At 37.3% G+C, this 12368-nt stretch overlaps 1 protein-coding gene across 4 annotated transcripts in view; it reads left to right on the forward strand.

Annotated features, from left to right (window-relative positions):
- The window catches only part of SULF1 (sulfatase 1), a 125063-nt gene extending 113288 nt beyond the window's left edge, over positions 1-11775 (forward strand). For 2 of the 4 annotated variants that reach the window (XM_075085199.1, XM_075085200.1), the window contains 4 exons: positions 290-462; positions 2824-2966; positions 3070-3193; positions 9376-11775. In XM_075085199.1, the coding sequence (XP_074941300.1) occupies positions 290-462; positions 2824-2966; positions 3070-3193; positions 9376-10196 (1261 nt within the window). In that variant the 3' untranslated portion in view covers positions 10197-11775. Of the gene's footprint in view, positions 1-289; positions 463-2823; positions 2967-3069; positions 3194-4093; positions 4288-9375 lie in introns of those variants that run through there. The other 2 variants (XM_075085204.1, XM_075085201.1) reach the window with 2 other exon arrangements.
- Positions 11776-12368: the final 593 nt, after the last annotated feature.

The following is a 12368-nucleotide window of genomic DNA, read 5'->3' on the forward strand; positions in this document are numbered from 1 at the left end:
TAAAACCTATTGACAGAAAATGGATTAAATTTATCATTTCAGAAACTGATTGACCTCACGATTGTTAAAGAGATCCAGTTAAACCTAAAGCCAACAGTGCATCATTTCTTATGCTTACTGAAGAGAACACCTTGTCATAACAGCTGGGGTGGAAGCTGAGCTAGAAGAGGGGCATATTCTCATATTCTCATCTTTAAAAAAGCCAGAAAGATGTAAAAACTGCTAATGCTGTTTTTAACCAAATAGAGGCTGTTCTCTGTCAGCTGTGCCCAACTTTTTCTCTGAACAGAGAAGCAGCACAGGAAGTGGATGGCAAACTGCAGCTGTTCAAAGAGAACCGGAGAAGGAAGAAGGAAAGGAAAGGGAAAAAGCGCCAGAAGAAAGGAGACGAGTGTAGCCTTCCTGGATTAACATGTTTTACCCATGACAACAACCACTGGCAAACAGCACCATTCTGGAACTGTAAGTCTTACCTCTATGTGTAGATGTGATCCAGGTTATCCTCTGCTGTGTTAGAGTTTCCACTTCATGCAATCAGGGCATTATTTTGAAGAACTGACACTTAGTAATGTTGCTGCTGCCGTTATTCTGAAGTGTGAAGGAAGAATGTCACTCGAGTATGCTTGCAATTGTTGCATTATTTATTTATATGAAATTATCACAAAAGGCTCAATGCTAAACACTGCAGAAACAAAAAAGAGAGTTGATCTCTGAAGCACAGATTTTCATAACCAGCCCCTGATATTTGTGTTGCCTCTTGGAGATCAAAATGACCAAATATTTTATAGGAATTTTAATTTGGGTTTCTGGTTACTAATAATAACATTATTCTTCCAATTGTCACAAATCCTTTTTGGGACTTGACCTTTAATGTCACCAACTTCAGCACATAAAAGGTCTTCTTTAATTTTATTATTTTGATTTCAAAGTGTATCATAAACAGCTTACCTTATCGTGAAGAAAATACAGATACTATCCCTTACAAATTCTTCACATTATTCCCATTTTTTTATATTCTAAAGAATTTAAAAATCAAAGCTGTGGAATGCTCACCTGGTGTACAAGAACAAAATATTATTGAGAGGAAATATTTTAAGTTCCTTTAAACTTCAGAGTATATAGATAACCATCCTATTGAGGCATGCTTCAACAGTTCTCAGTATTCAGCATTAACAAAAAAATACCTTTCTCATCTCTGGTGGAGGAGGAAGAAAAGTTATTATAAACTTTACTTTCAAAAACTTGCAGATCAAATAATGATTAAGTTACAACATATTTGACTCCAAGCAGAAAAGTTGCTAAGAATAATTTTTCATTTGGAGAAAGAAGTTGTCTCTGAGTGATAATGTGTTCTGACTGCACTGGGATTTCTGCTAATACACTTTTTGCATTTTAAGATGTTCCTAAAGCAGTCATATGTATGATTTTTGTTTTAAAGAGAACAATTAAATTGGCTTATTACTGTTTATCTGTGGAGTAACAAACACTTACGAAAAGCGTTCTCATATTGCTGTGCATTCTGGCAATGCTCCAGCAACAGTCATGGTGTAAAAAAAAGACCCTTTGATGCAATCTATAACTTATAGAAGAGTTTATGTGTTGATTCACATTACACAGATAAAAAGGTCCAATACCATTATTATTTTTATGAAGTTTGTTCAAAACATTGATATCATTACAGCTAGTCACAGTACTAATGACAAATTTTAATAAATCTAAATAAAAATCCACAGCAATATTAATATTTTATTATTGGAATTAAAGAGACAGTCTTCTGCAGCAAAACTCTGTTAGCAGTTTGTTTGAAAATTGAGATGGATACCTTTCTTACAGCCTTTTCCACTGGCAGAACAAGATAATAGACAAGATATACCCAGGTCTCCTCTATGGCTGCTCCCATCACTGTGACACCTGAATCCAGGTGTCTTCAGTCTGGAGTGGAAGCCTGCTCTATGTTTCCCCAGGTTAAACAGTGAAAGCAAGGTGTAATCCAGTTACACTGCTTGGGATTGTCCTACAAAGACCTGACTGAGTGCTTCAATTTCCCTTTTGTATGTGTATGAAATAAACGAAATGAGGGATTGTAGTTCAAAATAATAGTGAAGTGGAAAACTCAAGCCAGTAAGGGACAGCTGCTTAAAATGAGGCATAGGATTATCCATCGGTCTTCCTTCCCACCTTGCTGCTTCCACCTTTCACGCATTCAAGGTGCCAGGCAAACTCCCTGCTTGCAAACCCATCTCTTCATTGCCTAATCTCTCACTTGCCTCGTTCCCATGCACTGCCTTGCACTTTCTTGACTGCTGTGTCATTTCCATCTCACTTATGATATCAACCAGTAACGTGAGCTTCCTCTGTATTGCCTACCGTTCTGTAATCTTCTGTTGTACTTGCAGCTCAGAGGCTTTACTAGGTTAAGGTTACTTACTGTTGTGAGAAATTATATCCTTATATATAGTAAGCAATTCCAAGGGATCCTGTATAAAAATCTTAAGGATCAGGATTTGTTTTGTTTTGTTTTGTTTTTTAAAGTCTGAATTCTACTCAATCCCAATAAACTGTATATAACTCAGAACAGAATATGCCTCAATAACCATAGGATTCACTATCTATCTTCTGCTTTCCTTAACTGTATGTTTGTGAAAATTACATGTTAGCAACAGTTATTCTGGCTTGGATGAGAATCAAAGACTATTCAAATAGAAGATTTTTTTTAAATTTATATAGTTTTTAAATACATGAAAACCTATAAAAGTTTCACTAGTAGAAGAAACAAGCGTATTATTTTTTCTGAAAACTAACAACTTGTTTCTTTAATTACAGTGGGGTCTTTCTGTGCTTGCACAAGCTCAAATAATAACACTTACTGGTGTTTGCGAACAGTTAATGACACCCACAATTTTCTCTTTTGTGAGTTTGCGACTGGCTTCTTGGAATATTTTGATATGAACACTGATCCTTACCAGGTAAACCCCTTTCCTGTTACAAAATGTTGTTCACCAGACTCCTCTATGTTTTTTTTATTTCTGTTAACAAGCATTTTTTTCCCTCCATTCCTCTTTTCTTCAGCTGACAAATACAGTACACACAGTGGAAAGAGGCATTTTGAATCAATTACACATACAGCTAATGGAACTGCGAAGTTGTCAGGGTTATAAGCAGTGCAATCCGAGGCCAAAGGGACTTGAAACAGGTACAAGAAAGAGACAAGTGTTTATTTCCATTTTATTAATTTGTTTTTTCCATCTGCTTAAGTACTAATTGTATCCATGAAGTCCTGCTCTCCTAAGTGTTGCTCTGAATAATTTGGAATGATCCACATACACCATCATGCACAACCACGTGACCAGGAAGCTTCTTTGCAAGCTTGCACAGGTTATTCTAGTCAGATGCTGATGGCAAACAACAAGATTTAACAGAAATGCTGCAGAAAGGCTGTCATGTTATTTGTCTAACCAATAACAAGCACATGCAGATATTCATAGTCATAACTCTTTTCTGTTGCAGGGTTTATTTGGTTATTTTTTGCCTCCCAGTAGCAGGTGAGGTATTAAATCCTGTGTTTATTCCAATTGCTGCCTGTCTATATGAACAACCTCGGGCTCTACACCACGGCTGAGACTTAATGTTGCAAACTTCTAATCAGCAGTAGTCCTATCCATCTTTGAGGAATGCAATATTTCTTTACAAGGGCCTCTGAGTACAAAAATAGCTGGTATTTACACTTCATTAACCTGGAATTCATTGCACTTAAATTTGGTTGACTGAATACTGTGATTTTTTTTTCCAGAAATATTTCCTTCTACATATTTTGTGTTGTTGCATCATTGTATCTCTTTCTTCACCTACAAACGTTTCTCTTTTCTACAATATCTACTTGATTGGGGGTTTTATTATTTTTGAAAAACTGTGGTTTTTCAGTTCTTTATATAAAACTTCCAGGAAATCTTTGTTGGACTGCAGCTCTGCCTTTATTTAACACAGTACATTTCTTTTTAGGAATTAGATGCTGTGCATGGAAAACTACATTGTGAATGGTTTTACAAAAGTTCTAAACACTAACAAAAGTTACTCTTGTATTTTCCTATATCAGGAAATAAAGATGGAGGAAGCTATGATCCACACAGGTATCCGCACTTTTTTATTCTCCTCAGCAGCTTCTTTCCAAATAATTGCATGACTCCAGCCCATTTCAACTAATGTCTGTATCCTGCCATGTTGCATACAGCATAGCTTTTGATGCATGCATTTTCTAACTACTCTACACAGAACTTGGCCATTGTTTTTTAGATCTACCATTCTGCATTTAACATAGCTCATTGTCATAGCAAGACTTCATACAGCTCATATTCCATGCCTGTATTTCTTAGATGTTTACACAGGGAAAATGACACAAAAAGAATCACCTCTTTTGGGTTGTTTTCCTGTTGGATTGATTTTGAATGGGTTGGGGTTTTTTTCCGGTTTTATTTAGGAAGTCTGTACAGCTGCTTTTTAAACGTAAACCAAGTATGCTTAAAAAGCTTTCTGAGGTATATATATCCAAAAAGCCTAATCAAATCCAGGAAGTAAAGTAAAATCTTCTCACTGGCTTTAGGAAATGTTGGCAGATGCTGCTTTAAGCAAAAGGAGTGCTCCATGTGAGCAGCATGTGCTCAGAAGCCAGCAGGAGACAGGTCAATATAAATATGGCAGAATGATGAAGCTCCTTTGGGTAGGGGGGAAAATGCACCCAGATCAGATCACACGTGCATGAAATGAAATTTCTTAAAAAGATTGTAATATTTGAACTGAGGAAGGGCACCAGGTGAGGTTTCTTATACCTAATGCTTGAACCTGAGGAATATGTGAAAGACTAATGTTTGCAAGTGTATTTATCTGTTTGCAAGTATAGTTATCATACCTGCATGTTTTTCACACAGAGCCCAGTTCCTCCTGGTGGAGGAACCAGACAAACATAAAACAAAATCCTGAAGAGAGTGCAAAACCTCAGCTCTTAACAGTACTGCACTTGCTGTTAATTGAGCAATACTTCCACTCAGGGTAAAAAACCAGATTAAAGTCTGTCAAGTGTCATATTAAGACTTGATACCTTTCCACAGTATATCAGTTTTATACATTTTCTTCTCTGTGTGCTTTGGTGAATTAGCTCCTGATATACATTGTTCATCTGAGACGTAAACTGGGTCCAAGGAGCATACAAGTCTACAGAAAGCTTTTTTTCACAGGGTCTTCTGGAAAGAACCTTGTCATTAGCTCGCAGCAGCCAGGGAACAATTAAGAAAATGCATTTCAGTATCTTATAGATCTCCACTTTAAGCAGCTAGTTTTTCCTTGCAGCCAGTTTTGTATTTTCTCACTTGAGTAGTTTTGGGATCTAGGAAAATGATAGATATTTGTTTAGTTATGTCCCAGTTGTTTGCATTGCTCGTTACAGCCTGGTGGGAACTGGTTACTACAATGATAAAAAGTAATCCCTGTAATTATGCTTTCAAGTCTTTCATTAGAAGATGTCCTTGTAAGCATTCCTCATTTTAACTACAGATCTAACAGAAATGGCATTTTTGAATTGTAGGATTGCATGAAATAGTAGCTCACACAGGATTAATCTTTAAATTATGTCTTGCTACACTGTTTAGTAAAGAAACCATTTTAACTTCTGATACCAAGCCAATAACATTATGTTACTGGGTTAAATAGCATGTATAGTGTAACACAAGTGATATTGCTCTGTACCATTACATTCCAGACACCCAGTTTCTCAATATACACAGATGCCTCGGTTCAACATCTTTGGGTCAAGCCCTATCTTGGTGCAAATTTGTTTTCTTTTCTACAACAAAAAAATTTTTAAGTGACCGAAAAGTATTTACCAGGAATCATTAAAACAGTCTCTTAGAGGAGCCTTATCTTGATGTCTGCAGAGAAACCAGTGGAATAGGAAAGGGAAAGCCCTATGCTGCTAAGTCATCCGAACTACCGCTTAGGCTTCCTTCAGATGTTGTAGTTCATCCACTCAGACCTGTTTCCAGTTCAAAATGTCCTGAGTTAGTACAGCGCTACAGGTGTTACAATACTGAGACAACAGGCCTGTATGGAAACAGGCAATGTAGTGCTGTTTGCTTAACACATAGGGAGAGAGTTTCAACAGAGAAGAATTCGTGTCATCTGTGTCCTTTGATGGACAGAACAACTCTGCAGACCTGGCTGATAACAGAATGCAGGTATTGCACACTCCTCTCTCCTCTCCCGCTTGCCTGAGCTTTTTCAAAGCCACCAAGGAGGTGATTGTACCCACTTGCCTTTAGTCCTAGTGGAGACATATCCAGATCTCTTATTAATTTTGAGACAATGTAGCCATGGATGGCATTATCGGATTCCGGGTATGATAATTGGAAAGTGAAGCTTAGCTAATGCTTGATTTTTAAAATCAGAAGATGTTTTACTGTGAACAGTTAGCAGCATTTTTCCTCTCTTTTGGGTCTATGACATAGCTGAGATTCCAAAATATTTTTCAAGGAAACCACTGCCATGCTGTTACTCAAATGCAACTCATCTGAACTTTCCTGTTTCACGCCTATTTGTAATGAGATTTCTTACAGGGGGAAACCTTTTCTTTCCTCTCCCCTTCCCTGCTTTGATTTCAGTGGGAAACTTTTCATGCTTACTGCTAAGTTGTGAAATTAAACTGTGAGGTGACTCGCTCAGTCAACCAACATACAGCCAGCCCTAGGACCGTAAGACTTTGCTTTGCTATTGATTTAACATGTATGAACACAAGTTACCTCTGTCCCATGTGTTTAAACAAGTTATTTTTTGCTGCTTGATCTGAAGATGATGGAACAATTCCCAGTGCCTTCCCAGCTGTGAGACTCCTCTGAGACTGCAGAAACAGTGCCACATTTAGAGGGGAAAATACAGATCCAGCATGAAGGACCGTGTAGCTCTGGCATTCTTTGAGCTATTTTGTAGGAATACAGCAAACTCCTTCTGGATCTCACTTCTCTGCGTTGCCCTGCTGCTGAGGCTGATGGGAAACCCTATGCCTCTTCACTGGTCCCATGACATCCCTGCTGCCCACTCTGACACTCAGGCTTGCCTAGCTCAGCCCCTTGTCCCACTGCCTGGGACAGGCAGGAGAGGATCCTCTGGGCCCAAAAGCACCCTTCTGGCCCCTGCTTTGCTCCCCACTGCCCTGGTCCACCCCCAAACCCAAACTGGTCAAAGAGCAGCACTCCAGTTTCAGTTTCTGCCAACACATACCAAACTGCTTTGGCCACTGGCTGTTCCTACAGCAGTTTGTTTTCCTATACAGGCTCTGATTCGGCAAGGGAAAAAAAAAAAGAAACTATCAATACAAATAATACCAGAGCAAAATTTAAATATTTCACATTTGCAGTGTGGTTAATATCTTCAAGGGTTTGGTGACAAAATCCCTCAAAAATGCAATCCTTCCTACGACGCTTTCTAGGGCCTTTTATGCCTCTAAGCACTGGAATAGTAAGACTTCTTTCTTGAAACCTCTGTAGTATTTAATTATTTTTTTGTTTCAGGAAAAAAATTATCCATAATTTGTCTGATGAAGATGGCTCTCATGTGGCCATGCCATAATTTCATTTCTCTTGTTTACTTCAGGAAAAGAAAGAAGGAAGACTCTCTGTCATAGCTGTCCTACCAAATCCAAAAAGCTTGTGTTGCTTCCTGTAACAGGGAGTTTGCCAAGTGTTTGCAAAAAAAATATTTCTAGAACTTGCTTAAAAAAAGATATTTAAATTTTACATTGTAAAATATTTACAGCTGTTGTATTAAGTGAAAAAATATCCATTAAGATCAAAGATTCAGGTGTTTCCAAGTAAGGAAAGTGGTGTCCCTTTGGTGCAAAATAAGGCCCCTCATCATAAGAAAATGTATAGGTTTTTTCTGACCATAATAGTATTTGCCTGACTTTCCATATGATGGAATAAATATTGAAGAAATTCTTCCGCTTGTGAAATCCCAAGCTAGTAAAGAAGCAAAGAATATAAGCTATGATAGGTGCAAGTTGTATCGTCTCTTTTACTTGAACAACGGGGAAGGTCAAGTTAAAATATGAACAAAGTAATGGAGATGCCAAGAACCCACTGTAGGGATGAAGGGCTCAAAATAGATGAATATTTGTGCTCAATTTGTTCTGTTGGACTATAGCCACTTGAACTCCCAAGGTAATTACTACCAGCCTACCTGCCCGTACAATTTTCAGAAAAAGAGTAAGTGATCGCAGTGAATTAACTACTAAATATTGCCTAGAACATAATTTGTGAGGACAAATTCGCCACTTTCCATGACAGGCTTTTGCATTACCTGATTAGTTTTTCCTTGTAGTCCACGTCCTTGATAAAATCTGTGGACTAAACACAGTCTGCACAGTGAACTAACTGAAATAGTGATGTTCAGTGTTACTTGTCAATATAAAATGTCACACTATATTTGATAATCTGGGTCACCATAATGAGTGTAGTGACTTTTAAAAATCTGTTGGAAACGGGTTTCCTTCATGTCTCTGTTTTTTCTGGCTGTGATCAATATAAAATCCAGCTCCATTGCTACTTATAAGTTTATACATATGCCCTTTATTCAAACATATTATTTGATAAAGCTGGTAGATGTTTTCTTTGACAGCTTTCTTTTTCTAATTAAAATAAAACCTTTAGGAGGTTCTATATCTATGTATATTTTAGCGCTACTTTACAGAGTGATGCAGTCCTATAAATTAATTCATACCAAGTTTTTACAGCTTTTATTTCTCCTCATTGCTCCGTGCAAGATAAAATGAATGTTTACAAAGTGAATAGAATACTACCTTTGGCTATTATTTATTAAATAAAATGTGGCTGGTTGGTTTGTAGACAATATATCTCGAGCTACCCAGACACCAAATTCCTGTGGGCGTTGTTGAAGTTCAGGTCACTAATGGCTTTCAGAGTTAGTTCCATCTTTTACACTTAACCATTGTTCGTTTGTTCCATATTGTGGTGGAGTGTTCAATAAAGGCGAATGGATTATTCATGTATTGAAGAACCTTTCCTGCCTTGAAATATCAGAGGAAAGATTTATCTCTGACTGTCATCACAAAGCCCCATCAGACCAGTTTTCGCTCTTTTTTACTCAGTCCAAGGATGTAGCAGAAGACAGGGAGTTCACAGCAGGAGTTGTGAGCACACCAGAGCTCAGAATCATTAATATTATGACAGAAGATGTGGAGCTTCTTGCATTTTGAGCTACATACGTTATGAATAGTGGTGCTTTCAAGCAAATTGGAGTAGGAACACATGTGGAAGCTTTGCTTGCAATTTTAAGCTGGTGTTCACCATTAGGCTTTATTCTTTCTTTCAACAGGGGACAGTTATGGGATGGATGGGAAGGCTAACCTGCCCAATTTCACTGGTGACATCAACTGGCAAGGACTGGAAGACTTGTACAGTGTGAAGGAAAGTGTATATGAATACAGATACAACTATAGACTTAGTCTGGCTGACTGGACTAATTACTTGAAGGATGTAGATAGAATGTTTGCACTGCTGAACAGTTACTACCAGCAAAATAAAACAGACAAGGCTAACACTGCTCAAAGCAACGGGGATGGGGACGAATCATCCACACCATTTACCTTGGAAATGACTTCTGCTGAAGAATCAAGCGGCCTGCCTGCAGAAGAGTTGCAGCCTATTGTGCCAACTGACTTTGCAGCCCTCACTTTGAGCACGGTGAATTTAGGTCAGGAGAGGAAACTTGAATTAAACAATGATATTCCTGAGAAAAGTAGTTTGAATGACGCACACTGGAGAAATAATCATCAAGCTGAAAAATGTATGGACGATAAAGAGACGGACCGTTTTGATATGGATTTCAGCGGAAACGGTTTGATAGAGTTGGAGTCTCGGCATAGCTTCACGCTACAACCCGTCAGCATTCCTCAAAAAGTCACCCATCAGGACAGTGACGCTGTGGAGGATATATTTGAAGACCAAATATATCTTCCCGTGAGGTCTGATGAACGCCTTGTTCATCAGGCTGTAAACGTATCCATTAAGGATTCATCTATCGGTACCCAGAAAACAGGAAATTTCTTAAAGAAAACAGAACAGAGTCTTGCAGGGGAATCTTCACAAATCCTAAGTGTAGAAGGCAGTGCCTCAGCTCCACTCTCCTTGGATTAGAACAGGTCGTAAACCATTAACTGAGTTCTCCTTTTTCTTATTAGCAAACTAATAAAGGTAATCATGACAACTGACATTCCATGTTTATTGTAGATACGTTCTGCAGCTAAATTGAGCCCAGTTCAGTATTTGTCTGTGTCCATTTGTTTTATTCACACGCACATTTTATCACTGTAACTCTCCCCGCTGGGAAGCAAGATTTCCAGTTTTTACTGAAAAGAAACAGTGTTAACTTTCCAGTGCAGCAGCACATTCTCTGAAAGCTAAAAAGTATTTCTTTGAAGAGGATGTTCAAGTTACTTTCTCGATTTCCAAATGATCCCACCCTGAATGAATGTTTCAGTCCACCCAATCTGCCTGCATAATGTCTTTTTCATAAATTATTTTAACCACTGGAAATTCCTAATGTCACGCTTTCGAGTAAAATGCACTTTTAAAAACTGTATGCCATACCATTTATGAATCTAATACCTTACATGCTCTTAGTTTGCTCATTGTCTCATGTAATTGTGAAACCAATAAATAGATTGACGGGAAAGAGGTAATCAGCATGGATTGTGGAAACAGACTCTTTGAATATTATTTTAGCAAAATTATTGCATGTTTTTGTTACTTTGATTTAATTAAATTTACTCTCAGAGAGGTAATGATTGTTAACTGTAGCAGGATTTGTTTAAATTGGATTGTTTCCCTATATATTGATATTGTCAGTATTAAAAATTCGTGAGGTTTTTTTGACTTTTTTTTTCTGATACTGGTGGAAAGGTTTACATCAATACATTTATGCTTTTTTCACCACATCTGATTTTTATTAGGCCGGACAATATCTTGAAAGCATTATTATCATTTGGAGACTTAAATTGTTTTTGTTTTCAACAGGCAATAAAGGGAATTATAAAATCATGTTAGATTTACTTTATTTTAAATACAAAAGGCACACGGGGCTAAAAATAGTTGTTTAGATAATCTTTGTTGTTGTATTCTAAATTTTTTCTTGAACTTTACCAAACATTACGTTTTATAAAGTATAATACAAAAATGGCTTTGAAAATCTGTATTACTTGACACTTAATATCTTCCCTTGCTTTTTTATCAATTTCGAAATAATTAGCACGACAACAACAGAAGAGAATGACCTCAAACAGATGTAATTCCATAACGTCCAATCTGTTTCCTATCTGTTACATGTTATTTAGTGTAGTGAGTATTTTTTGGCTATTGCAAGCACTGCAGGTTAAACTTACATTCATTGCATTGTATTTTAAGTTGAAACTTTTTAAAAAGGAGATTCTTTTAGTAGGATTTTAATAATTTTAAGAAGCAGTCTTTTCGATGGACTCTGTACATATGTTAAAATTACTAGCTCTTTATCTGATGTATGTGTCATGGGCTGATTGATAGAAAAACGTATTTATGGTCATGAATGTTGCTATTTGTACATAGGTTTTAAGTTACTAGGACACAAACTGTGTTTTTAAATCTTGTATAATATTTCTGTGATACTTTTATAGAACAATTCTGGCTTCGGGAAAGTCTAGAAGCAATATTTCTTTAAATAAAAAGTGTTTTACTTTACCTACTTCAAACAAGTCGAGATGATCCAGTTTTCCTCCTAATTAAGATTTATTTTAAAAATACGTTAACAGTTTGAGTATTAAGAATCCATCCACATTTAAAGCAATGGATAACGAAATAGCACACTACATTCTGTTAGTTATAAATTATTCCTGGAGATTGTGAAGAATACATATTTTTTGTTTAAGACACTCTGTGATTTTTTTTATTTTTAAATCCCCATTCATCCAATCTTTTCTTCCCTGAAGTCAACGCACCGAGCTGCACAACCAGTGGTTCCCAGAAGTAAAGCAACGCTACACGGTGCCATTCCCTGTGTTGCTGCTTTCCCTCCTCCCTGCAGAGCTCTCACTGTTACAGCAAAGTGCAGCACACCAGACACGCAGGGCTTAACGAGAACGGACCACAGATCTCTAGTCAGGAGGAGTAACTCCTCACACAAGTCTTCACCAAAGGGAATTTAGCTTTCAAGATAAGCTCTGTCTTACTTGCGCTCTACTTCTCTTTGGTGGCCTGTGAATAAGATTAGCTTCGTAAGATAAAAATCAGCCTCTGAAGCTATGCTTCTGGATCTCATCTTTGTTCTACACGGTCTTT

The sequence above is a fragment of the Phalacrocorax aristotelis genome, chromosome 2 (genome assembly GCF_949628215.1).
Source record: "Phalacrocorax aristotelis chromosome 2, bGulAri2.1, whole genome shotgun sequence".
NCBI classification, from domain to species: Eukaryota; Metazoa; Chordata; class Aves; order Suliformes; family Phalacrocoracidae; genus Phalacrocorax; species Phalacrocorax aristotelis.